The sequence below is a fragment of the Gouania willdenowi genome, chromosome 14 (assembly GCF_900634775.1).
Source record: "Gouania willdenowi chromosome 14, fGouWil2.1, whole genome shotgun sequence".
NCBI classification, from domain to species: Eukaryota; Metazoa; Chordata; class Actinopteri; order Blenniiformes; family Gobiesocidae; genus Gouania; species Gouania willdenowi.
Genome location: NC_041057.1, coordinates 934,683 through 962,367, shown reverse-complemented (window position 1 = coordinate 962,367; position 27,685 = coordinate 934,683). Strand labels below are relative to the sequence as shown.

At 32.2% G+C, this 27,685-nt stretch overlaps 2 protein-coding genes across 2 annotated transcripts in view; one reads left to right on the top strand and one right to left on the bottom strand.

The window, feature by feature from the left end:
- Positions 1–2,862: 2,862 nt before the first annotated feature.
- LOC114475721 (cornifelin homolog B-like) overlaps positions 2,863–27,685 on the top strand; it is a 30,534-nt gene continuing 5,711 nt past the window's right edge. Inside the window, exons 1-2 of the mRNA XM_028466782.1 lie at positions 2,863–2,996; positions 3,672–3,782. Coding sequence (XP_028322583.1) covers positions 3,677–3,782 — 106 coding nt within the window. The 5' untranslated portion in view covers positions 2,863–2,996; positions 3,672–3,676. The remainder of the gene's footprint in view (positions 2,997–3,671; positions 3,783–27,685) is intronic.
- Positions 14,065–17,400, bottom strand: LOC114475720 (uncharacterized). Its single transcript, XM_028466781.1, has 2 exons — positions 16,122–17,400; positions 14,065–14,881 (listed from the first exon to the last, which is right to left on the bottom strand). The coding sequence occupies exons 1-2, from the start codon at positions 17,323–17,325 to the stop codon at positions 14,853–14,855; spliced, it is 1,233 nt and encodes a 410-aa protein (XP_028322582.1). The 5' UTR covers positions 17,326–17,400; the 3' UTR covers positions 14,065–14,852.

Sequence of the window (27,685 nt, the reverse complement as noted above, 5' to 3'; positions counted from 1 at the left end):
ATATGTCTTAAAATAAGGAGCAGATCTATTCTCCATATGTCTGAGACAAAAAGCGCAGACATTATAGATTTTTATTCTAGATAAATTTTCTTGTAATTTTAGGGTTTTGTAAAAACATTTATGGTTAAATGTATTTGTCACTAACCTGGAGAATACGACGAGTCTAAATATGATTCTCTTTGTTCTGAGAGTGGAGGAGCAGACGCTCTGCTCTGAGCTCCTCCTGGAGGATCCAACGTGAGTCACAGGAACTCCTGAGTGTTTCTGCAGCGCTGCAGCTCGGCTCTTATCCCCCCCCTATGGGGTCCGGCCCTCCCTCCTCTGGGGTCCGGCCCTCCCTCCACTGGGGTCCGGCCCTCCCTCCTCTGGGGTCCGGCCCGCTCTTATCTCTTCCCTCTGGGGTCTTGGGTTCACTGTGTCCAGCCCTCTTCGTTCTGCCTAAAACTGGAATCCTTTCATCATCCTATAGTTTGTCGGATCGTGTCCTCGGACTCTGGAGCAGATGGAGTCAAACATACGCAGACGTGGAGCAGAAAGGAGGAGCAGCACGAGCACAAAGAGTGTCTCTGTTACTTTATATAAACTATTTCACACTGAGGCTTTAAAAGAATAAAAGGGACGAATACTGGAAAAAACTGTAACGTGCTACTAAACTTCTGTATTTATTCTATCTTTGTTTACTTTCTTGTGCTTTTTTGTAAAACCCAGTCCCTGTTTGTTTCACATTTTGTTTCATATTACAAAATAAAAGTCAAAAAGTTTAAAAAAAAGAATGTCTCTGTTCTATAATGCAGTAAAAGTCATCTGCAAATCTTATATAGACTTTAAAAAAAGTCCATTGGAATTGTGCACAGTGTTGTCTATAGAAACCAACACTAATATATATATATATATATATATATATATATATATATATGTAATGAAATAACCGTCTTGCTTTGGCCTTTAGAGATTTTATTTCCGTGTAATCATGTATCTGGTGTTTTGTAAAAAATATGTAAATTGCTCAAATAAGCTAAACTACAACTAAAACTGAGTTCAAGTCACAATGAATAAAATCAAACCACTGTAATGTTGCTCTTTATTTTTACAGACATGGAGCAGGTTTAACATGTTCACTATAAAAGTGAACTCACTTCTTCAAATAACCAGTGAAACAGAGGAATTTATCTGATTTGGTTTATTTAAAGTTACATAAATGTCAATAACATATTTTATTCAATTGAAAAATATGAGTTAAATAAATCAAATGAAAAAACTAAATAGAATTAAATGATTAAAGACCAGAAAAAAAGAATAAAACCAAACAGAATCAAGTTTAGTTTATTAAATTCTATTAAAGCAGAGAATAAAAGTGAAAAAAGGAAGAAAATGTCAGATTTAAACTCTGCACCGTCTGTGGTCATGGTGACCTTTGACCTCCTGAGCTCATATTTGATCTTCCCTGGGTTCACTAGGTCCGACTGTGAAACTACAGGAGTCAGCAAATGTGCTCAGTCTGTCCTGGTTTCTACATGTGGTTTGTGTTAAAGCCTTCATCATCATCGTCATCATCATCATCATCGTCATCATCATCGCTCTGACCTACTTTACACGCTCAGAAAAGTTCAGAGAACAAACACGTAGAAATACCACCAAACCAGACCTGAACTGAAGCTCAGTCATTACTCAGGCACTAAATAGTCCAGGAACAATATTTCTCTGTGAACCAATCTGTGCTAAGTGTCATTAAAACTGCTTTTACAAAAACTTCATTACCCATCAGCCACTTCTTCACATCCTATCTTGTATAATGAGTCTCATCTCATGTTATCTTGTCCTTTTCTGTCTCCCTGAGATAAATAAAGAAGTGATTCTAATCTTGTCCTGTCTTGTTGTATACGTGAACCTACTGTAGTACTATGTCAGTAGTGACTGCCAGACTGCCTGTAGGTGTCTGTAGTGTCTGTGTGACGTCACTGATCCATTGCAGATGAAAACTTGTCTCAGTTTAAGGAGGACATTCTCCATGTGGAGATGTACGTTTACGTTCACATCTGGAACAAAGTTCACATCTGGACATGAGCTGAATTACATTAATATGAATATGTTCAGATATTAAGAAGTGAAAACAAATGTTTCATCATAAAAACGCCTTTTATTTAATAAATACTTCATCTTAATCTGAGTTCCACAGGGATCTAATCTGAGACCTTTAATTGTTTTATCTCATCTTATTTTATATAAAATATTATCTTACTAATCTAATTTTAATTATCTCATTACATCCAATCTCAGCTAATCTTATATCTTTAATCATATATCTTAAATATTTTTATATCTTTATGTCTCATATATCTGATATATCTTATGTCTCGTATCTTATTTCTTATCTCTCAACTTTTATCTTATCTTATATATTTTATATATCTTAGATCTCTAATATCTCATATGTTATTTTATAAATAATCTTTCCTCATGTGTGTATCAGACCTTCTCTCTGATTCAGGACCAGATCTGGACCAAAGTTCACCACTGTACAGAGCGTTGTGTAGTTTGTGTAGTTTGTGTAGTGTTTGTGTCTGTGTGTGAGATGAATGTGGGTCAAAGGCAACAGAAAGAAGGAACAATCTGGAAAAATCATTTTACTGTAAGTGAGAGGATTTACTAACAGTGAGCAGTGACTAGTTCACCTGTGTGTGTGTGTGTGTGTGTGTGTGTGTAATTGTTCTTATTGTCATTACAATAGTTGATGTGTTGTTGAGCTAAAGAACAGGTTGTGTAGATGTTTGTGTGTTTTTCACCTGTAGTTGATGATTATTGTTATGAGTGATGACGTCACACACCTCCTTTTGATCTCCATGTTTTGATGAATGAATGATGCTGGTTGTGTTTGAGGGTGTGAACAGGACTGACCTGCTCTACAGCTTCTTCTTCTTCTTCTTCCTGCTCTGACTCTGAACCAAACACTTGAAGCTGAAGCGTTTGTATTTCTGCTGTGAAGTCGACCTCAAGAGGTTTGTGTTTATATCACTTTATTATTATTAATATCAGATCTTATTAAAGGAATCTGTAAGCTCAGCTAAAATCAGCCTCTGACATTTATATAGTTTTATGTTTGTTATTGAGATTTCTGCTAAAACTCTAAACTTATACAGCTGTAACGTGTAATGTTAATATATGTGACAAACAAGTAATAAAACATTATTCAATAGATCCTTTATTCCAGGGGTATTTTAATTTGTTCAGTTTTATTATTTTTTTTAAAAACGTTTAAATAATAATACAGTAGCAAAAATTCCTTGAGGTCCTCAAAGCCTAAATGATTTAAGAAAAACTTTAACTATTACGTTCTTTATAAACCATGACTGCATTTGTCTCTAAAGTTGACGGCACATGTAGTGGAATCTCTCCTACTTTACTTTTTGTTTTATTTGATTATTAAATTAATAGAACAACCAATAACCAAAATAGTTGAGTCCTTCCTCCAGCCCTAAATATGAATATATATATATAAATGTAATGAATAATACGGACCATTTTATCGTTAAATTAACTCATAAGCCTTATTCATGACTCATAACCTACTGTAAAGTATTTATTTTGTTACTGAACCATAGATGGACTAAAAGCTTCCAGAAAAATGTTTGCTGAGTCATGATTAGTATTGCTGACCTTGGTTTCTCCTTCAGCCACCATGACTCAGACGTTGGTGGTCACGCAGCCTCTGCCTGTGATGGACATCCAGGACTCTCAGGAATGGGGATCAGGGATGTGTGACTGCTGTGACAACGTTCCTGAATGTGAGTCACACACTATAATTACATTCTTAGCTTTTAGAGGAACCGGTTCTTTTGAACCGACTCACCAAAGAGAGGCGACACTTTCACCTTCAAAACAGAATATTTTTGACAATAAGTCACAAAAACATGTGCCTTACTACAAATAACCTTAGCTCTGTTTTTGGACATTAGTCACATTTTGTTTTTACTGTATTCTTCGCCCATTTAAAGTATGAACATTATGTTGGCAGTAGTTTTATAGGTCTAATGATGGTATTAACTAAATGTTTTTGGCAATTTTTGAAAATATCCCTTACTAAATACTTACCTCCAATTTAAAGCGTTGATATTTTTTTTTTAGTTTTGGTAATTTTTTATGCCTTACTGTATTCATAGCCCATATTAAGTATGTGCTTCATAATTGCAGTAGCTTTTAGGATCGAATGATCGTCTTGATTAAGATTTTTTGAAAATTGGCCTTTATATTTGCAGGAGTTTGAAGGGTCTAAAGATCGTCTTAACTTAATTTTTTTTTAATTTTTGAAAAATAATTTTGGGTGATTGTAGTTTTTTGTCATTTTTTGTGCCTTACCGCTTTCTTTGCCCTGTATAAGTTTGTGCATCATATTTGCAGTAGTTTTTAGGGTCTAATGATGGTCCTAACTCAAATTTTTTTTTTTTTAATTTTTGAAAACAATGCCTTGCTATAGCCTTACTTTTGATTTTGGGTAATTTTTGTTTTTTGTCATTTTTTGTGCCTTACTGCTTTCTTTGCCCTGTATAAGTTTGTGCATCATATTTGCAGTAGTTTTTAGGGTCTAATGATGGTCCTAACTCAATTTTTTTTTTTTTCAAATTTTTGAAAACAATGCCTTGCTATAGCCTTACTTTTGATTTTGGGTAATTTTTGTTTTTTGTCATTTTTTGTGCCTTACTGCTTTCTTTGCCCTGTTTAAGTATGTGCATTATATTTGCAGTAATGTTTAGGGTCTAATGATGGTCCTAACTCAATTTTTTTTTTTTTTGAAATTTTTGAAAAAATATGCTTTGCTATAGCCTTACTTTTGATTTTGGGTAATTTTTGTTTTTTGTCATTTTTTGTGCCTTACTGCTTTCTTTGCCCTGTTTAAGTATGTGCATTATATTTGCAGTAATGTTTAGGGTCTAATGATGGTCCTAACTCAATTTTTTTTTTTTTTTGAAATTTTTGAAAAAATATGCTTTGCTATAGCCTTACTTTTGATTTTGGGTAATTTTTGTTTTTTGTCATTTTTTGTGCCTTACTGCTTTCTTTGCCCTGTATAAGTTTGTGCATCATATTTGCAGTAGTTTTTAGGGTCTAATGATGGTCCTAACTCAATTTTTTTTTTTTGAAATTTTTGAAAAAATATGCCTTGTTATAGCCTTACTTTTGATTTTGGGTAATTTTTGTTTTTTTGTGCCTTACTGCTTTCTTTGCCCTGTATAAGTTTGTGCATCATATTTGCAGTAGTTTTTAGGGTCTAATGATGGTCCTAACTCAATTTTTTTTTTTTCAAATTTTTGAAAAAATATGCCTTGCTATAGCCTTACTTTTGATTTTGGGTGATTTTAGTTTTTTGTCATTTTTTGTACCTTTCTGCTTTCTTAGCCCTGTTTAAGTATGTGCATTATATTTGCAGTAGTTTTTAGGGTCTAATGATGGTCCTATCTCAATTTTTTTTTTTTCCAAATTTTTGAAAAAAATGCCTTGCTATAGCCTTACTTTTGATTTTGGGTGATTTTAGTTTTTTGTCATTTTTTGTACCTTTCTGCTTTCTTAGCCCTGTTTAAGTATGTGCATTATATTTGCAGTAGTTTTTAGGGTCTAATGATGGTCCTAACTCAATTTTTTTTTTTTTTCAAATTTTTGAAAAAAATGCCTTGCTATAGCCTTACTTTTGATTTTGGGTAATTTTGTTTTTTGTCATTTTTTGTGCCTTACTGCTTTCTTTGCCCTGTTTAAGTATGTGCATTATATTTGCAGTAGTTTTTAGGGTCTAATGATGGTCCTAACTCAATTTTTTTTTTTTTCAAATTTTTGAAAAAAATGCCTTGCTATAGCCTTACTTTTGATTTTGGGTAATTTTTGTTTTTTGTGCCTTACTGCTTTCTTTGCCCTGTATAAGTTTGTGCATCATATTTGCAGTAGTTTTTAGGGTCTAATGATGGTCCTAACTCAATTTTTTTTTTTTTTAAATTTTTGAAAAAAATGCCTTGCTATAGCCTTACTTTTGATTTTGGGTGATTTTAGTTTTTTGTCATTTTTTTGTACCTTTCTGCTTTCTTAGCCCTGTTTAAGTATGTGCATTATATTTTGCAGTAGTTTTTAGGGTCTAATGATGGTCCTAACTCAATTTTTTTTTTTTTTCAAATTTTTGAAAAAAATGCCTTGCTATAGCCTTACTTTTGATTTTGGGTAATTTTGTTTTTTGTCATTTTTTGTGCCTTACTGCTTTCTTTGCCCTGTTTAAGTATGTGCATTATATTTGCAGTAGTTTTTAGGGTCTAATGATGGTCCTAACTCAAATTTTTTTTTTTTTCAAATTTTTGAAAAAAATGCCTTGCTATAGCCTTACTTTTGATTTTGGGTAATTTTTGTTTTTTGTGCCTTACTGCTTTCTTTGCCCTGTATAAGTTTGTGCATCATATTTGCAGTAGTTTTTAGGGTCTAATGATGGTCCTAACTCAATTTTTTTTTTTTTGAAATTTTTGAAAAAAATGCCTTGCTATAGCCTTACTTTTGATTTTGGGTAATTTTGTTTTTTGTCATTTTTTGTGCCTTACTGCTTTCTTAGCCCTGTTTAAGTATGTGCATCATATTTGCAGTAGTTTTTAGGGTCTAATGATGGTCCTAACTCAATTTTTTTGAAATTTTTGAAAAAATATGCTTTGCTATAGCCTTACTTTTGATTTTGGGTAATTTTGTTTTTTTTCATTTTTTGTGCCTTACTGCTTTCTTAGCCCTGTTTAAGTATGTGCATCATATTTGCAGTAGTTTTTAGGGTCTAATGATGGTCCTAACTCAAATTTTTTTTTTTTCAAATTTTTGAAAAAAATGCCTTGCTATAGCCTTACTTTTGATTTTGGGTAATTTTGTTTTTTGTCATTTTTTGTGCCTTACTGCTTTCTTTGCCCTGTATAAGTTTGTGCATTATGTTTGCAGTAGTTTTTAGGGTCTAATGATGGTCCTAACTCAATTTTTTTTTTTTTTTAATTTTTGAAAAAAATGCCTTGCTATAGCCTTACTTTTGATTTTGGGTAATTTTTGTTTTTTTGTGCCTTACTGCTTTCTTTGCCCTGTATAAGTTTGTGCATCATAATTGCAGTAGTTTTTAGGGTCTAATGATGGTCCTAACTCAATTTTTTTTTTTTTCAAATTTTTGAAAAAATATGCCTTGCTATAGCCTTACTTTTGATTTTGGGTAATTTTGTTTTTTGTCATTTTTTGTGCCTTACTGCTTTCTTAGCCCTGTTTAAGTATGTGCATTATATTTGCAGTAGTTTTTAGGGTCTAATGATGGTCCTAACTCAAATTTTTTTTTTTTTCAAATTTTTGAAAAAAATGCCTTGCTATAGCCTTACTTTTGATTTTGGGTAATTTTTGTTTTTTTGTGCCTTACTGCTTTCTTTGCCCTGTATAAGTTTGTGCATCATATTTGCAGTAGTTTTTAGGGTCTAATGATGGTCCTAACTCAAATTTTTTTTTTTCAAATTTTTGAAAAAATATGCCTTGCTATAGCCTTACTTTTGATTTTGGGTAATTTTGTTTTTTGTCATTTTTTGTGCCTTACTGCTTTCTTAGCCCTGTATAAGTTTGTGCATCATATTTGCAGTAGTTTTTAGGGTCTAATGATGGTCCTAACTCAAATTTTTTTTTTTCAAATTTTTGAAAAAATATGCCTTGCTATAGCCTTACTTTTGATTTTGGGTAATTTTGTTTTTTGTCATTTTTTGTGCCTTACTGCTTTCTTAGCCCTGTTTAAGTATGTGCATTATATTTGCAGTAGTTTTTAGGGTCTAATGATGGTCCTAACTCAATTTTTTTTTTTTTGAAATTTTTGAAAAAAAATGCCTTACTTTTGATTTTGGGTGATTTTAGTTTTTTGTCATTTTTTGTGCCTTTCTGCTTTCTTAGCCCTGTTTAAGTATGTGCATTATATTTGCAGTAGTTTTTAGGGTCTAATGATGGTCCTAACTCAAATTTTTTTTTTTTTCAAATTTTTCAAAAAATGCCTTGCTTACTTTTGATTTTGGGTAATTTTTGTTTTTTGTGCCTTACTGCTTTCTTTGCCCTGTATAAGTTTGTGCATCATATTTGCAGTAGTTTTTAGGGTCTAATGATGGTCCTAACTCAATTTTTTTTTTTTGAAATTTTTGAAAAAATATGCCTTGCTATAGCCTTACTTTTGATTTTGGGTAATTTTTGTTTTTTGTCATTTTTTGTGCCTTACTGCTTTCTTTGCCCTGTATAAGTTTGTGCATCATATTTGCAGTAGTTTTTAGGGTCTAATGATGGTACTACCTCAATTTTTTTTTTTCAAATTTTTGAAAAAATATGCCTTGTTATAGCCTTACTTTTGATTTTGGGTAATTTTGTTTTTTGTCATTTTTTGTGCCTTACTGCTTTCTTAGCCCTGTTTAAGTATGTGCATCATATTTGCAGTAGTTTTTAGGGTCTAATGATGGTCCTAACTCAATTTTTTTTTTTTCAAATTTTTGAAAAAATATGCCTTGCTATAGCCTTACTTTTGATTTTGGGTAATTTTGTTTTTTGTCATTTTTTGTGCCTTACTGCTTTCTTTGCCCTGTATAAGTTTGTGCATTATGTTTGCAGTAGTTTTTAGGGTCTAATGATGGTCCTAACTCAATTTTTTTTTTTTTTTTAATTTTTGAAAAAAATGCCTTGCTATAGCCTTACTTTTGATTTTGGGTAATTTTTGTTTTTTTGTGCCTTACTGCTTTCTTTGCCCTGTATAAGTTTGTGCATCATATTTGCAGTACTTTTTAGGGTCTAATGATGGTCCTAACTCAAATTTTTTTTTTTTCAAATTTTTGAAAAAAATGCCTTGCTATAGCCTTACTTTTGATTTTGGGTAATTTTGTTTTTTGTCATTTTTTGTGCCTTACTGCTTTCTTAGCCCTGTATAAGTTTGTGCATCATATTTGCAGTAGTTTTTAGGGTCTAATGATGGTCCTAACTCAAATTTTTTTTTTTCAAATTTTTGAAAAAATATGCCTTGCTATAGCCTTACTTTTGATTTTGGGTAATTTTGTTTTTTGTCATTTTTTGTGCCTTACTGCTTTCTTAGCCCTGTTTAAGTATGTGCATCATATTTGCAGTAGTTTTTAGGGTCTAATGATGGTCCTAACTCAATTTTTTTTTTTTCAAATTTTTGAAAAAATATGCCTTGCTATAGCCTTACTTTTGATTTTGGGTAATTTTGTTTTTTGTCATTTTTTGTGCCTTACTGCTTTCTTAGCCCTGTTTAAGTATGTGCATTATATTTGCAGTAGTTTTTAGGGTCTAATGATGGTCCTAACTCAATTTTTTTTTTTTGAAATTTTTGAAAAAAAATGCCTTGCTATAGCCTTACTTTTGATTTTGGGTGATTTTAGTTTTTTGTCATTTTTTGTACCTTTCTGCTTTCTTAGCCCTGTTTAAGTATGTGCATTATATTTGCAGTAGTTTTTAGGGTCTAATGATGGTCCTAACTCAAATTTTTTTTTTTTTCAAATTTTTGAAAAAAAATGCCTTGCTATAGCCTTACTTTTGATTTTGGGTAATTTTTGTTTTTTTGTGCCTTACTGCTTTCTTTGCCCTGTATAAGTTTGTGCATCATATTTGCAGTAGTTTTTAGGGTCTAATGATGGTCCTAACTCAAATTTTTTTTTTTCAAATTTTTGAAAAAATATGCCTTGCTATAGCCTTACTTTTGATTTTGGGTAATTTTGTTTTTTGTCATTTTTTGTGCCTTACTGCTTTCTTAGCCCTGTATAAGTTTGTGCATCATATTTGCAGTAGTTTTTAGGGTCTAATGATGGTCCTAACTCAAATTTTTTTTTTTCAAATTTTTGAAAAAATATGCCTTGCTATAGCCTTACTTTTGATTTTGGGTAATTTTGTTTTTTGTCATTTTTTGTGCCTTACTGCTTTCTTAGCCCTGTTTAAGTATGTGCATTATATTTGCAGTAGTTTTTAGGGTCTAATGATGGTCCTAACTCAATTTTTTTTTTTTTGAAATTTTTGAAAAAAAATGCCTTACTTTTGATTTTGGGTGATTTTAGTTTTTTGTCATTTTTTGTGCCTTTCTGCTTTCTTAGCCCTGTTTAAGTATGTGCATTATATTTGCAGTAGTTTTTAGGGTCTAATGATGGTCCTAAACTCAAATTTTTTTTTTTTTCAAATTTTTGAAAAAAATGCCTTGCTTACTTTTGATTTTGGGTAATTTTTGTTTTTTGTGCCTTACTGCTTTCTTTGCCCTGTATAAGTTTGTGCATCATATTTGCAGTAGTTTTTAGGGTCTAATGATGGTCCTAACTCAATTTTTTTTTTTTGAAATTTTTGAAAAAATATGCCTTGCTATAGCCTTACTTTTGATTTTGGGTAATTTTGTTTTTTGTCATTTTTTGTGCCTTACTGCTTTCTTAGCCCTGTTTAAGTATGTGCATCATATTTGCAGTAGTTTTTAGGGTCTAATGATGGTCCTAACTCAATTTTTTTTTTTTCAAATTTTTGAAAAAATATGCCTTGCTATAGCCTTACTTTTGATTTTGGGTAATTTTGTTTTTTGTCATTTTTTGTGCCTTACTGCTTTCTTTGCCCTGTATAAGTTTGTGCATTATGTTTGCAGTAGTTTTTAGGGTCTAATGATGGTCCTAACTCAATTTTTTTTTTTTTTTTTATTTTTGAAAAAAATGCCTTGCTATAGCCTTACTTTTGATTTTGGGTAATTTTTGTTTTTTTGTGCCTTACTGCTTTCTTTGCCCTGTATAAGTTTGTGCATCATATTTGCAGTACTTTTTAGGGTCTAATGATGGTCCTAACTCAAATTTTTTTTTTTTCAAATTTTTGAAAAAAATGCCTTGCTATAGCCTTACTTTTGATTTTGGGTAATTTTGTTTTTTGTCATTTTTTGTGCCTTACTGCTTTCTTAGCCCTGTATAAGTTTGTGCATCATATTTGCAGTAGTTTTTAGGGTCTAATGATGGTCCTAACTCAAATTTTTTTTTTTCAAATTTTTGAAAAAATATGCCTTGCTATAGCCTTACTTTTGATTTTGGGTAATTTTGTTTTTTGTCATTTTTTGTGCCTTACTGCTTTCTTAGCCCTGTTTAAGTATGTGCATCATATTTGCAGTAGTTTTTAGGGTCTAATGATGGTCCTAACTCAATTTTTTTTTTTTCAAATTTTTGAAAAAATATGCCTTGCTATAGCCTTACTTTTGATTTTGGGTAATTTTGTTTTTTGTCATTTTTTGTGCCTTACTGCTTTCTTAGCCCTGTTTAAGTATGTGCATTATATTTGCAGTAGTTTTTAGGGTCTAATGATGGTCCTAACTCAATTTTTTTTTTTGAAATTTTTGAAAAAAAATGCCTTGCTATAGCCTTACTTTTGATTTTGGGTGATTTTAGTTTTTTGTCATTTTTTGTACCTTACTGCTTTCTTAGCCCTGTTTAAGTATGTGCATTATATTTGCAGTAATTTTTAGGGTCTAATGATGGTACTACCTCAATTTTTTTTTTTTTGAAATTTTTGAAAAAATATGCCTTGCTATAGCCTTACTTTTGATTTTAAGTGATTTTAGTTTTTTGTCATTTTTTGTGCCTTACCGCTTTCTTTGCCCTGTATAAGTATGTGCATTATATTTGCAGTAGTTTCTAAGGTCTAATGATGGTCCTAACTCAAATTTTTTTTTTTTTCAAATTTTTGAAAAAAATGCCTTGCTATAGCCTTACTTTTGATTTTGGGTAATTTTGTTTTTTTTGTCATTTTTTGTGCCTTTCTGCTTTCTTAGCCCTGTTTAAGTATGTGCATTATATTTGCAGTAATTTTTAGGGTCTAATGATGGTCTTAACTCAATTTTTTTTTTTTTGAAATTTTTGAAAAAAATGCCTTGCTATAGCCTTACTTTTGATTTTGGGTAATTTTTGTTTTTTTGTGCCTTACTGCTTTCTTTGCCCTGTATAAGTTTGTGCATTATATTTGCAGTAGTTTTTAGGGTCTAATGATGGTCCTAACTCAATTTTTTTTTTTTTTTAATTTTTGAAAAAAATGCCTTGCTATAGCCTTACTTTTGATTTTGGGTAATTTTTGTTTTTTGTGCCTTACTGCTTTCTTTGCCCTGTATAAGTTTGTGCATTATATTTGCAGTAGTTTTAGGGTCTAATGATGGTCCTAACTCAAATTTTTTTTTTTTAAATTTTTGAAAAAATATGCCTTGCTATAGCCTTACTTTTGATTTTGGGTAATTTTTGTTTTTTTGCCCTGTATAAGTTTGTGCATCATATTTGCAGTACTTTTTAGGGTCTAATGATGGTCCTAACTCAATTTTTTTTTTTTCAAATTTTTGAAAAAAAATGCCTTGCTATAGCCTTACTTTTGATTTTGGGTAATTTTGTTTTTTGTCATTTTTTGTGCCTTACTGCTTTCTTAGCCCTGTATAAGTTTGTGCATTATATTTGCAGTAGTTTTTAGGGTCTAATGATGGTCCTAACTCAAATTTTTTTTTTTTCAAATTTTTGAAAAAAATGCCTTGCCTTACTTTTGATTTTGGGTAATTTTGTTTTTTGTCATTTTTTTGTGCCTTACTGCTTTCTTAGCCCTGTTTAAGTATGTGCATTATATTTGCAGTAATTTTTAGGGTCTAATGATGGTCTTAACTCAATTTTTTTTTTCCAAATTTTTGAAAAAATATGCCTTGCTATAGCCTTACTTTTGATTTTGGGTAATTTTTGTTTTTTTGCCCTGTATAAGTTTGTGCATCATATTTGCAGTACTTTTTAGGGTCTAATGATGGTCCTAACTCAATTTTTTTTTTTTCAAATTTTTGAAAAAATATGCCTTGCTATAGCCTTACTTTTGATTTTGGGTAATTTTGCTTTTTGTCATTTTTTGTGCCTTACTGCTTTCTTAGCCCTGTATAAGTTTGTGCATTATATTTGCAGTAGTTTTTAGGGTCTAATGATGGTCCTAACTCAATTTTTTTTTTTTTCAAATTTTTGAAAAAATATGCCTTGCTATAGCCTTACTGTTGAAGTTGCCATCTTAAAGATAGGAGCGCCGGCAGAGGAACATGACAGAGGAAAGGAATCACACAGCTAGTCTTTGGTTTGACTGCCATGCACCAACACACTCAGAGAGAAGTGGCAGGCAGTCATTTATTGATTACCACACCCAGCAACCGATTACAACAGCTGATACTCATCAACCACGGCCACAAACAATAGTAAGGTGTAAGAGCACACAAAATAACATTCAACACCCCCACTTGCTCTTAATTTTTCTCTTTTTTTGTTTTTTTTTTTTTTTTTTTTTTTTTTTTTAGTCTTTAATACCAAAAAGAAATTTCACAAATTTATCAATCTTTGCTTTAGCTACAGGTTTGGTCAAAATATCTGCAACCATGTCTGCTGTTGGACAGTATTCAATAACTATCTTCCCATCATTAAGGGTAGATCGAACAAAATGGTACTTAATGTCAACGTGTTTACATCTCTGACGACAAACAGGGTTCTTTGACAAAGCAATTGCCCCTTGATTATCCTCATAAATCTTGACTGGGGTGTACTCACCCCCATAGTCCATTTCATTTAGAAGCTGAATAAGATACAGGCTTTCCTGAGTGGTGGCTGCTAAAGCCATGTATTCTGCTTCACATGTTGATAGCGCAACTGTGGGTTGCTTTTTAGATTTCCAAGAAATAACAGGACCTTCTTCCGACAAACTGAAACAGTAGCCAGTTGTACTTCGCCTGTTATTTTGATCTGCTGCCCAGTCAGCATCACTAAATGCAACAAGTTTAAGATTTGCATTATTTTTCTTGTAACACAATTCGTGGTTCACAGTGCCTTTTAAGTATCGCAACACATGCTTTGCTGCTACCCAATGTTGTTCTTTTGGTTGAGCTAAATATTGTGACAACTTACTGACAATGAATCCTAGATCTGGTCTAGTACACATGGCTAAATATATCAAACTGCCAACCATCTCTCGATACTTCTTTGGATCAGCAGGTTCTCCTTCATTGTCCAATTTTAAGCCGTTTTCGCATGGAGTAGATCTTGGTTTACAGTTAAGCATGTCAAACCTCTCTAAAATCTTTTCAACATATCTTTTCTGATTGATTTTTATTTCACCATCTCCCTGTGCAAAATCCATTCCAAGAAAATGTTTTAGTTTACCAAGATCTTTCATTTTGAATTTTTCTCCCAATGTTTCTTTCACACTTTTAAGTACTTTGCTGTCACTTGCTGCAATAATAAGGTCATCAACCCATATTATCAGTATTATTTTCTCACTTTCAGTTTGTTTGCTGTAAACACAATGGTCAGCTGAATTTTGAATAAAATTGTTTTGGATCAAAAAATCATTTAACATTTTATTCCAATTTCGTCCCGACTGTTTTAAACCATAAAGTGATTTGTTAAGCTTACAGACAAGCTTCTCCCCCGTTTTTGACTCTACTTCAAAACCTTCTGGTTGTTCCATATATATCTCACAGTCAATGGGAGCATGCAGATATGCCGTTTTTACATCCATTTGATCCAGTTCTAAACCATATTGAGCTGCAATCTGTATTAAACTGCGTACTGATGTCATATCAGCAGTAGGAGAGAATGTTTCATCATAATCAATCCCTGCTACTTGACTATAGCCTTTTGCCACATATCTGGCTTTATATAGCACTTTAACTGGATTTTCTTTAAATGTGTAAACCCATCTGCCCCCCACTGCATTTTTACCTTCTGGCAATGTAGTTAGGGTAAAGGTATCATTCTCCCTCAGAGAATTCATCTCCTCCTGCATAGCCTGGGACCACTGGTCTGATTCTGGTGAGCTCATAGCCTCCTTTAGCGTTTGAGGTGTATCACAAGCAACTCTGTAACAGTAATCAATACTGGTGAGTATAAGGTTATCATCGCATTTTATCTCACATTCATAATCTCTCAGATACTGAGGGGGTCTCCTCTCCCTCTTTGGATAACGCCTGCTCTCATCTTCCTTTATACCTGTAGCGGTGCTTGGGTCACGCTCACCTACTCCTGTTTCTCGGGGAATTAACTTTTCCATTTGTGATAGATGAGTTTCAGTACCCTTACGCAAAACATAGTCATTTATTAATTCATCAGTCTGAGTTTGGCAATTAGTGACACTCTTTTTAATAAATTTCACCAATCTGTTTTTGACAACTCTCCCTGAATCTGGATAAAAAACTAGATACGCAGGGCTGTTTTTATCATAACCCACAAAAATCCCCTTATCACATCGAGAGTCCAACTTCTTTTTCTTTTGTTTGTAAGCATAGCATTCTGAGCCAAATTTTTGCATTTTTGAAAGATCAGGCTTTTTTCCCGTTAGCAAGAAATATGGGGTCTGTCCTATGCGTCTGTTATAACACCTGTTGCGAATTATAGCTGCTGCCTGAACTGCATAGGTCCACAACATTTTTGGTAGGCAACTCTCAATTATCATACATCTTGCCATTTCAATCAAAGTTCTCCAGCTTCTCTCTGCTGTGCCATTCTGATGTGGTGAATAGGGAGAAGAAGTTTCATGTCTTATAGTATTTTTACTAAGCAGTGATTGGTATTCTCTGGATGTAAACTCTGTCCCATTATCAGAACGAATACATTTTATTTTACCATACGGTGCCACATCAGCAATAAACTTCTCTGTACCTCTGACTGTGTCACTCTTAGCTTTTAAGAAGTATGTAAATATTGCACCTGAATAGTCATCAGTAAATGCCAATATATACTTGAAACCGTCTTTTGCTATTGGCTCAATTGGTCCACATAAATCTGTGTGTACCAGATCAAGGGAAAACTTAGATTTTTCTCCTGCCTCTCTATTCCTGCTTTGAACAAATTTACCCTGGGTGCACACTTCACATAGGTTAGGTGTTACAGTTTTACTTTTGATTTTCATCCCTACTGTGACCGCTTCCAACTTTAAGACATCCTCATAGTTACAATGTCCTAGGATTTCGTGCCATGTTTGAACGTCATAGCATCCATTACATTCATCGGCATCCTCTGTCACTGTACATAAATAAAACAGTCTATCCAGCACCTGAATTTCAAATGTCACACCATCTTTATGAATCAGTCTGTTCTGACCTTCTTTGAAGACTACAGTTGCTCCATGGGAAGTCGCCGCCTTCACTGAGAAGATGTCCTGTGGAAAGGATGGGACGTACAGCGCCCCACTCAGCATAGCGTCCATCACACGACCTTTATTGTCTCTCAGGCGAACTCTGGCCGTACCTTTCTTCAGCGCGATGCCGCTGGTCCTCTCTCCATCAGCCAGCTCCAGAACATGCTTGTGTGGTTCAAAACTTTCATCAAAGTCTTTGAATTGAGTGATGTTCCTGATGATGTGTGAGGTTGCTCCGGTGTCCACCATGAGGCCTTTCTCATTCACTCTTCCAACCTGGACTTCATTTACGTGACCGATTTTGAAGACGAACGTGTGGTCCTCTTCATCCACCGCCCGCTGCACCTTGTCGCGCTTTCTCCGCCTGCAGTTGACATCCTTGTGTGTGGAGCTCTTGCAGAGACGGCACCACTGTCTCTGTTCCCTGCGCTCTCCAGTTGTAGCAGTACACTCTGCAGCTTTATGCCCCCTCTGGCCGCAGGTATAACAGGTCAGTTTCATGCTCCAGCTTTCTTTTCCTCTGGCTTTCATCACGCTGTCACTGTCTGAATCAACAGCATTGAACCTTTCAGTGCTCTCATAGCTGCGGAGTTTGGCCTTAAACTCAACGAAAGTCAACTTCTCATCACTCTGGGTTATGTGGATAGAGAAGGGCTTAAATTGTTCCGGCAGACCTTTCAAAATCATAGCGATCAACAAGTCATCACTAAAAGTCTCTCCTGCATGTCTCAGTGACGTAATCGCTTTCTCTGCCCGGATGACGTAGTCCGTGACGCTCTCATTAACAGCTTTCTGAAGGGATGTTAACTCAGTGTATAAGCTGATCACTCGGGGTTTCCCCTTACCAGCATAGTGTTCCCTTAGAATCTTTAGCGCCTTTCTGCCATCATCTGTTGCGTCCCTCATTACAAGTGACAGGCTTTTATCATCCAATACTTGAATCAGCTCTGCATAAGCGTCTTCATTTTTCTCAGCGTCGGCCTCTGCACCTTCCTCATCATCACTGGGTGCTTCATTGATGATGGTGCTCTTTAGACTAAGTAGACGCAGGTGTGCCAGAAACTTAGTTTCCCAAAGTTCATAATTTTTCTCATCTCCGTCGAAACACAAACGACTCCATCGACCTCCAACATCTTTCCTGGGCCCATAACCTGTTGAAGTTGCCATCTTAAAGATAGGAGCGCCGGCAGAGGAACATGACAGAGGAAAGGAATCACACAGCTAGTCTTTGGTTTGACTGCCATGCACCAACACACTCAGAGAGAAGTGGCAGGCAGTCATTTATTGATTACCACACCCAGCAACCGATTACAACAGCTGATACTCATCAACCACGGCCACAAACAATAGTAAGGTGTAAGAGCACACAAAATAACATTCAACACTTACTTTTGATTTTGGGTAATTTTGTTTTTTGTCATTTTTTGTGCCTTACTGCTTTCTTTGCCCTGTATAAGTTTGTGCATTATATTTGCAGTAGTTTTTAGGGTCTAATGATGGTCCTAACTCAAATTTTTTTTTTTTCAAATTTTTGAAAAAAATGCCTTGCCTTACTTTTGATTTTGGGTAATTTTGTTTTTTGTCATTTTTTGTGCCTTACTGCTTTCTTAGCCCTGTTTAAGTATGTGCATTATATTTGCAGTAATTTTTAGGGTCTAATGATGGTACTACCTCAATTTTTTTTTTTTTGAAATTTTTGAAAAAATATGCCTTGCTATAGCCTTACTTTTGATTTTAAGTGATTTTAGTTTTTTGTCATTTTTTGTGCCTTACCGCTTTCTTTGCCCTGTCTAAGTATGTGCATTATATTTGCAGTAGTTTCTAAGGTCTAATGATGGTCCTAACTCAAATTTTTTTTTTTTCAAATTTTTGAAAAAAATGCCTTACTATAACCTTACTTTTGATTTTGGGTAATTTTGTTTTTTGTCATTTTTTGTACCTTACTGCTTTCTTAGCCCTGTTTAAGTATGTGCATTATATTTGCAGTAGTTTTTAGGGTCTAATGATGGTCCTAACTCAATTTTTTTTTTTTTCAAATTTTTGAAAAAAATGCCTTGCTATAGCCTTACTTTTGTTTTTGGGTAATTTTTGTTTTTTGTGCCTTACTGCTTTCTTTGCCCTGTATAAGTTTGTGCATCATATTTGCAGTAGTTTTTAGGGTCTAATGATGGTCCTAACTCAATTTTTTTTTTTTTCAAATTTTTGAAAAAAATGCCTTGCTATAGCCTTACTTTTGATTTTGGGTAATTTTGTTTTTTGTCATTTTTTGTGCCTTACCGCTTTCTTTGCCCTGTCTAAGTATGTGCATTATATTTGCAGTAGTTTCTAAGGCCTAATGATGGTCCTAACTCAATTTTTTTTTTTTTTTTTTTGAAATTTCTGAAAAAAATGCCTTGCTATAGCCTTACTTTTGATTTTGGGTGATTTTAGTTTTTTGTCATTTTTTGTACCTTTCTGCTTTCTTAGCCCTGTTTAAGTATGTGCATTATATTTGCAGTAGTTTTTAGGGTCTAATGATGGTCCTAACTCATTTTTTTTTTTTCAAATTTTTGAAAAAAATGCCTTGCTATAGCCTTACTTTTGATTTTGGGTAATTTTGCTTTCTGCCATTTTTTGTGCCTTACTGCTTTCTTAGCCCTGTTTAAGTATGTGCATTATATTTGCAGTAATTTTTAGGGTCTAATGATGGTCCTACCTCAATTTTTTTTTTTTGAAATTTTTGAAAAAATATGCCTTGCTATAGCCTTACTTTTGATTTTGGGTGATTTTAGTTTTTTGTCATTTTTTGTGCCTTACCGCTTTCTTTGCCCTGTCTAAGTATGTGCATTATATTTGCAGTAGTTTCTAAGGTCTAATGATGGTCCTAACTCATTTTTTTTTTTTTTTTTTTTGAAATTTCTGAAAAAATGCCTTGCTATAGCCTTACTTTTGATTTTGGGTAATTTTGTTTTTTTGTCATTTTTTGTGCCTTTCTGCTTTCTTAGCCCTGTTTAAGTATGTGCATTATATTTGCAGTAGTTTTTAGGGTCTAATGATGGTCCTAACTCAAATTTTTTTTTTTTTTCAAATTTTTGAAAAAAATGCCTTGCTATAGCCTTACTTTTGATTTTGGGTAATTTTTGTTTTTTGTGCCTTACTGCTTTCTTTGCCCTGTATAAGTTTGTGCATCATATTTGCAGTAGTTTTTAGGGTCTAATGATGGTCCTAACTCAATTTTTTTTTTTTGAAATTTTTGAAAAAATATGCCTTGCTATAGCCTTACTTTTGATTTTGGGTAATTTTTGTTTTTTGTCATTTTTTGTGCCTTACTGCTTTCTTTGCCCTGTATAAGTTTGTGCATCATATTTGCAGTAGTTTTTAGGGTCTAATGATGGTACTACCTCAATTTTTTTTTTTCAAATTTTTGAAAAAATATGCCTTGTTATAGCCTTACTTTTGATTTTGGGTAATTTTGTTTTTTGTCATTTTTTGTGCCTTACTGCTTTCTTAGCCCTGTTTAAGTATGTGCATCATATTTGCAGTAGTTTTTAGGGTCTAATGATGGTCCTAACTCAATTTTTTTTTTTTCAAATTTTTGAAAAAATATGCCTTGCTATAGCCTTACTTTTGATTTTGGGTAATTTTGTTTTTTGTCATTTTTTGTGCCTTACTGCTTTCTTTGCCCTGTATAAGTTTGTGCATTATGTTTGCAGTAGTTTTTAGGGTCTAATGATGGTCCTAACTCAATTTTTTTTTTTTTTTTAATTTTTGAAAAAAATGCCTTGCTATAGCCTTACTTTTGATTTTGGGTAATTTTTGTTTTTTTGTGCCTTACTGCTTTCTTTGCCCTGTATAAGTTTGTGCATCATATTTGCAGTACTTTTTAGGGTCTAATGATGGTCCTAACTCAAATTTTTTTTTTTTCAAATTTTTGAAAAAAATGCCTTGCTATAGCCTTACTTTTGATTTTGGGTAATTTTGTTTTTTGTCATTTTTTGTGCCTTACTGCTTTCTTAGCCCTGTATAAGTTTGTGCATCATATTTGCAGTAGTTTTTAGGGTCTAATGATGGTCCTAACTCAAATTTTTTTTTTTCGAAAATTTTTGAAAAAATATGCCTTGCTATAGCCTTACTTTTGATTTTGGGTGATTTTGGTTTTTTGTCATTTTTGTGCCTTACTGCTTTCTTAGCCCTGTTTAAGTATGTGCATTATATTTGCAGTAGTTTTTAGGGTCTAATGATGGTCCTAACTCAATTTTTTTTTTTTTGAAATTTTTGAAAAAAAATGCCTTACTTTTGATTTTGGGTGATTTTAGTTTTTTGTCATTTTTTGTGCCTTTCTGCTTTCTTAGCCCTGTGTAAGTATGTGCATTATATTTGCAGTAGTTTTTAGGGTCTAATGATGGTCCTAACTCAAATTTTTTTTTTTTTCAAATTTTTGAAAAAAATGCCTTGCTTACTTTTGATTTTGGGTAATTTTTGTTTTTTGTGCCTTACTGCTTTCTTTGCCCTGTATAAGTTTGTGCATCATATTTGCAGTAGTTTTTAGGGTCTAATGATGGTCCTAACTCAATTTTTTTTTTTTGAAATTTTTGAAAAAATATGCCTTGCTATAGCCTTACTTTTGATTTTGGGTAATTTTTGTTTTTTGTCATTTTTTGTGCCTTACTGCTTTCTTTGCCCTGTATAAGTTGTGCATCATATTTGCAGTAGTTTTTAGGGTCTAATGATGGTACTACCTCAATTTTTTTTTTTTCAAATTTTTGAAAAAATATGCCTTGTTATAGCCTTACTTTTGATTTTGGGTAATTTTGTTTTTTGTCATTTTTTGTGCCTTACTGCTTTCTTAGCCCTGTTTAAGTATGTGCATCATATTTGCAGTAGTTTTTAGGGTCTAATGATGGTCCTAACTCAATTTTTTTTTTTTTCAAATTTTTGAAAAAATATGCCTTGCTATAGCCTTACTTTTGATTTTGGGTAATTTTGTTTTTTGTCATTTTTTGTGCCTTACTGCTTTCTTTGCCCTGTATAAGTTTGTGCATTATGTTTGCAGTAGTTTTTAGGGTCTAATGATGGTCCTAACTCAATTTTTTTTTTTTTTTAATTTTTGAAAAAAATGCCTTGCTATAGCCTTACTTTTGATTTTGGGTAATTTTTGTTTTTTTGTGCCTTACTGCTTTCTTTGCCCTGTATAAGTTTGTGCATCATATTTGCAGTACTTTTTAGGGTCTAATGATGGTCCTAACTCAAATTTTTTTTTTTTCAAATTTTTGAAAAAAATGCCTTGCTATAGCCTTACTTTTGATTTTGGGTAATTTTGTTTTTTGTCATTTTTTGTGCCTTACTGCTTTCTTAGCCCTGTATAAGTTTGTGCATCATATTTGCAGTAGTTTTTAGGGTCTAATGATGGTCCTAACTCAAATTTTTTTTTTTTAAATTTTTGAAAAAATATGCCTTGCTATAGCCTTACTTTTGATTTTGGGTAATTTTGTTTTTTGTCATTTTTTGTGCCTTACTGCTTTCTTAGCCCTGTTTAAGTATGTGCATTATATTTGCAGTAGTTTTTAGGGTCTAATGATGGTCCTAACTCAATTTTTTTTTTTTTGAAATTTTTGAAAAAAAATGCCTTACTTTTGATTTTGGGTGATTTTAGTTTTTTGTCATTTTTTGTGCCTTTCTGCTTTCTTAGCCCTGTTTAAGTATGTGCATTATATTTGCAGTAGTTTTTAGGGTCTAATGATGGTCCTAACTCAAATTTTTTTTTTTTTTCAAATTTTTGAAAAAAATGCCTTGCTTACTTTTGATTTTGGGTAATTTTTGTTTTTTTGTGCCTTACTGCTTTCTTTGCCCTGTATAAGTTTGTGCATCATATTTGCAGTAGTTTTTAGGGTCTAATGATGGTCCTAACTCAATTTTTTTTTTTTTCAAATTTTTGAAAAAATATGCCTTGCTATAGCCTTACTTTTGATTTTGGGTAATTTTTGTTTTTTGTCATTTTTTGTGCCTTACTGCTTTCTTTGCCCTGTATAAGTTTGTGCATCATATTTGCAGTAGTTTTTAGGGTCTAATGATGGTCCTAACTCAATTTTTTTTTTTTTGAAATTTTTGAAAAAATATGCCTTGCTATAGCCTTACTTTTGATTTTGGGTAATTTTTGTTTTTTGTCATTTTTTGTGCCTTACTGCTTTCTTTGCCCTGTATAAGTTTGTGCATCATATTTGCAGTAGTTTTTAGGGTCTAATGATGGTACTACCTCAATTTTTTTTTTTTCAAATTTTTGAAAAAATATGCCTTGTTATAGCCTTACTTTTGATTTTGGGTAATTTTGTTTTTTGTCATTTTTTGTGCCTTACTGCTTTCTTTGCCCTGTATAAGTTTGTGCATCATATTTGCAGTAGTTTTTAGGGTCTAATGATGGTACGACCTCAATTTTTTTTTTTCAAATTTTTGAAAAAAATGCCTTGCTATAGCCTTACTTTTGATTTTGGGTAATTTTTGTTTTTTGTCATTTTTTGTGCCTTACTGCTTTCTTTGCCCTGTATAAGTTTGTGCATCATATTTGCAGTAGTTTTTAGGGTCTAATGATGGTACTACCTCAATTTTTTTTTTTCAAATTTTTGAAAAAATATGCCTTGTTATAGCCTTACTTTTGATTTTGGGTAATTTTGTTTTTTGTCATTTTTGTGCCTTACTGCTTTCTTAGCCCTGTTTAAGTATGTGCATCATATTTGCAGTAGTTTTTAGGGTCTAATGATGGTCCTAACTCAATTTTTTTTTTTTTCAAATTTTTGAAAAAATATGCCTTGCTATAGCCTTACTTTTGATTTTGGGTAATTTTGTTTTTTGTCATTTTTTGTGCCTTACTGCTTTCTTAGCCCTGTTTAAGTATGTGCATTATATTTGCAGTAGTTTTTAGGGTCTAATGATGGTCCTAACTCAATTTTTTTTTTTTTGAAATTTTTGAAAAAAAATGCCTTGCTATAGCCTTACTTTTGATTTTGGGTGATTTTAGTTTTTTGTCATTTTTTGTACCTTTCTGCTTTCTTAGCCCTGTTTAAGTATGTGCATTATATTTGCAGTAGTTTTTAGGGTCTAATAATGGTCCTAACTCAAATTTTTTTTTTTTTCAAATTTTTGAAAAAAATGCCTTGCTATAGCCTTACTTTGATTTTGGGTATTTTGTTTTTGTCATTTTTTGTGCCTTACTGCTTTCTTTGCCCTGTATAAGTTTGTGCATTATATTTGCAGTAGTTTTAGGGTCTAATGATGGTCCTAACTCAATTTTTTTTTTTTTGTAATTTTTGAAAAAAAATGCCTTGCTATAGCCTTACTTTGATTTTGGGTGATTTTTAGTTTTTTGTCATTTTTTGTGCCTTACTGCTTTCTTAGCCCTGTATAAGTATGTGCATTATATTTGCAGTAGTTTTTAGGGTCTAATGATGGTCCTAACTCAATTTTTTTTTTTTTCAAATTTTTGAAAAATATGCCTTGCTATAGCCTTACTTTTGATTTTGGGTGATTTTGTTTTTGTCATTTTTGTGCCTTACTGCTTTCTTAGCCCTGTTTAAGTATGTGCATAATTTGCAGTAGTTTTTAGGGTCTAATGATGGTCCTAACTCAATTTCTTTTTTTTTTTTGAAATTTTTGAAAAAAATGCCTTGCTATAGCCTTACTTTTGATTTTGGGTGATTTTGTTTTTTTGTCTTTTTTTTGTGCCTTACTGCTTTCTTAGCCCTGTTTAAGTATGTGCATTATATTTGCAGTAGTTTTTAGGGTCTAATGATGGTCCTAACTCAATTTTTTTTTTTTTGAAATTTTTGAAAAAAAATGCCTTGCTATAGCCTTACTTTTGATTTTGGGTGATTTTAGTTTTTTGTCATTTTTTTGTGCCTTACTGCTTTCTTAGCCCTGTTTAAGTATGTGCATTATATTTGCAGTAGTTTTTAGGGTCTAATGATGGTCCTAACTCAATTTTTTTTTTTTTTGAAATTTTTGAAAAAATATGCCTTGCTATAAGCCTTACTTTGATTTGGGTGATTTTTGTTTTTTGTCATTTTTTGTGCCTTACTGCTTTCTTAGCCCTGTTTAAGTATGTGCATTATATTTGCAGTAGTTTTTAGGGTCTAATGATGGTCCTAACTCAATTTTTTTTTTTTTAAATTTTTGAAAAAAATGCCTTGCTATAGCCTTACTTTTGATTTTGGGTAATTTTGTTTTTTGTCATTTTTTGTGCCTTACTGCTTTCTTAGCCCTGTATAAGTTTGTGCATTATATTTGCAGTAGTTTTTAGGGTCTAATGATGGTCCTAACTCAATTTTTTTTTTTTTCAAATTTTTGAAAAAATATGCCTTGCTATAGCCTTACTTTTGATTTTGGGTAATTTTGTTTTTTGTCATTTTTTGTGCCTTACTGCTTTCTTTGCCCTGTATAAGTTTGTGCATTATATTTGCAGTAGTTTTTAGGGTCTAATGATGGTCCTAACTCAAATTTTTTTTTTTTTCAAATTTTTGAAAAAAATGCCTTGCCTTACTTTTGATTTTGGGTAATTTTGTTTTTTGTCATTTTTTGTGCCTTACTGCTTTCTTAGCCCTGTTTAAGTATGTGCATTATATTTGCAGTAATTTTTAGGGTCTAATGATGGTACTACCTCAATTTTTTTTTTTTTTGAAATTTTTGAAAAAATATGCCTTGCTATAGCCTTACTTTTGATTTTAAGTGATTTTAGTTTTTTGTCATTTTTTGTGCCTTACCGCTTTCTTTGCCCTGTCTAAGTATGTGCATTATATTTGCAGTAGTTTCTAGGGTCTAATGATGGTCCTAACTCAATTTTTTTTTTTTTCAAATTTTTGAAAAAAATGCCTTACTATAACCTTACTTTTGATTTTGGGTAATTTTGTTTTTTGTCATTTTTTGTACCTTACTGCTTTCTTAGCCCTGTTTAAGTATGTGCATTATATTTGCAGTAGTTTTTAGGGTCTAATGATGGTCCTAACTCAATTTTTTTTTTTTTTCAAATTTTTGAAAAAAATGCCTTGCTATAGCCTTACTTTTGATTTTGGGTAATTTTTGTTTTTTGTGCCTTACTGCTTTCTTTGCCCTGTATAAGTTTGTGCATCATATTTGCAGTAGTTTTTAGGGTCTAATGATGGTCCTAACTCAATTTTTTTTTTTTTCAAATTTTTGAAAAAAATGCCTTGCTATAGCCTTATTTTTGAATTTCGTGTAATTTTGTTTTTTTGTCATTTTTTGTGCCTTACCGCTTTCTTTGCCCTGTCTAAGTATGTGCATTATATTTGCAGTAGTTTCTAAGGCCTAATGATGGTCCTAACTCAATTTTTTTTTTTTTTTTTTGAAATTTCTGAAAAAAATGCCTTGCTATAGCCTTACTTTTGATTTTGGGTGATTTTAGTTTTTTGTCATTTTTTGTACCTTTCTGCTTTCTTAGCCCTGTTTAAGTATGTGCATTATATTTGCAGTAGTTTTTAGGGTCTAATGATGGTCCTAACTCATTTTTTTTTTTTTCAAATTTTTGAAAAAAATGCCTTGCTATAGCCTTACTTTTGATTTTGGGTAATTTTGATGTTTTGCCATTTTTTGTGCCTTACTGCTTTCTTAGCCCTGTTTAAGTATGTGCATTATATTTGCAGTAATTTTTAGGGTCTAATGATGGTCCTACCTCAATTTTTTTTTTTTTGAAATTTTTGAAAAAATATGCCTTGCTATAGCCTTACTTTTGATTTTGGGTGATTTTAGTTTTTTGTCATTTTTTGTGCCTTACCGCTTTCTTTGCCCTGTCTAAGTATGTGCATTATATTTGCAGTAGTTTCTAAGGTCTAATGATGGTCCTAACTCATTTTTTTTTTTTTTTTTTGAAATTTCTGAAAAAATGCCTTGCTATAGCCTTACTTTTGATTTTGGGTAATTTTGTTTTTTTGTCATTTTTTGTGCCTTCTGCTTTCTTAGCCCTGTTTAAGTATGTGCATTATATTTGCAGTAGTTTTTAGGGTCTAATGATGGTCCTAACTCAAATTTTTTTTTTTTTCAAATTTTTGAAAAAAATGCCTTGCTATAGCCTTACTTTTGATTTTGGGTAATTTTTGTTTTTTTGTGCCTTACTGCTTTCTTTGCCCTGTATAAGTTTGTGCATCATATTTGCAGTAGTTTTTAGGGTCTAATGATGGTCCTAACTCAATTTTTTTTTTTTGAAATTTTTGAAAAAATATGCCTTGCTATAGCCTTACTTTTGATTTTGGGTAATTTTTGTTTTTTGTCATTTTTTGTGCCTTACTGCTTTCTTTGCCCTGTATAAGTTGTGCATCATATTTGCAGTAGTTTTTAGGGTCTAATGATGGTACTACCTCAATTTTTTTTTTTCAAATTTTTGAAAAAATATGCCTTGTTATAGCCTTACTTTTGATTTTGGGTAATTTTGTTTTTTGTCATTTTTTGTGCCTTACTGCTTTCTTTGCCCTGTATAAGTTTGTGCATCATATTTGCAGTAGTTTTTAGGGTCTAATGATGGTACTACCTCAATTTTTTATTTTCAAATTTTTGAAAAAAATGCCTTGCTATAGCCTTACTTTTGATTTTGGGTAATTTTGTTTTTTGTCATTTTTTGTGCCTTACTGCTTTCTTAGCCCTGTTTAAGTATGTGCATCATATTTGCAGTAGTTTTTAGGGTCTAATGATGGTCCTAACTCAATTTTTTTTTTTTCAAATTTTTGAAAAAATATGCCTTGCTATAGCCTTACTTTTGATTTTGGGTAATTTTGTTTTTTGTCATTTTTTGTGCCTTACTGCTTTCTTTGCCCTGTATAAGTTTGTGCATTATGTTTGCAGTAGTTTTTAGGGTCTAATGATGGTCCTAACTCAATTTTTTTTTTTTTTTTAATTTTTGAAAAAAATGCCTTGCTTTAACCTTATTTTTGATTTTTAGTAATTTTTGTTTTTTTTTGTCTTTTTTTGTGCCTTACTGCTTTCTTAGCCCTGTTTAAGTATGTGCATCATATTTGCAGTAGTTTTTAGGGTCTAATGATGGTCCTAACTCAATTTTTTTTTTTTTCAAATTTTTGAAAAAATATGCCTTGCTATAGCCTTACTTTTGATTTTGGGTAATTTTGTTTTTTGTCATTTTTTGTGCCTTACTGCTTTCTTTGCCCTGTATAAGTTTGTGCATCATATTTGCAGTAGTTTTTAGGGTCTAATGATGGTCCTAACTCAATTTTTTTTTTTTCAAATTTTTGAAAAAATATGCCTTGCTATAGCCTTACTTTTGATTTTGGGTAATTTTGTTTTTTGTCATTTTTTGTGCCTTACTGCTTTCTTAGCCCTGTTTAAGTATGTGCATTATATTTGCAGTAGTTTTTAGGGTCTAATGATGGTCCTAACTCAATTTTTTTTTTTTTGAAATTTTTGAAAAAAAATGCCTTACTTTTGATTTTGGGTGATTTTAGTTTTTTGTCATTTTTTGTGCCTTTCTGCTTTCTTAGCCCTGTTTAAGTATGTGCATTATATTTGCAGTAGTTTTTAGGGTCTAATGATGGTCCTA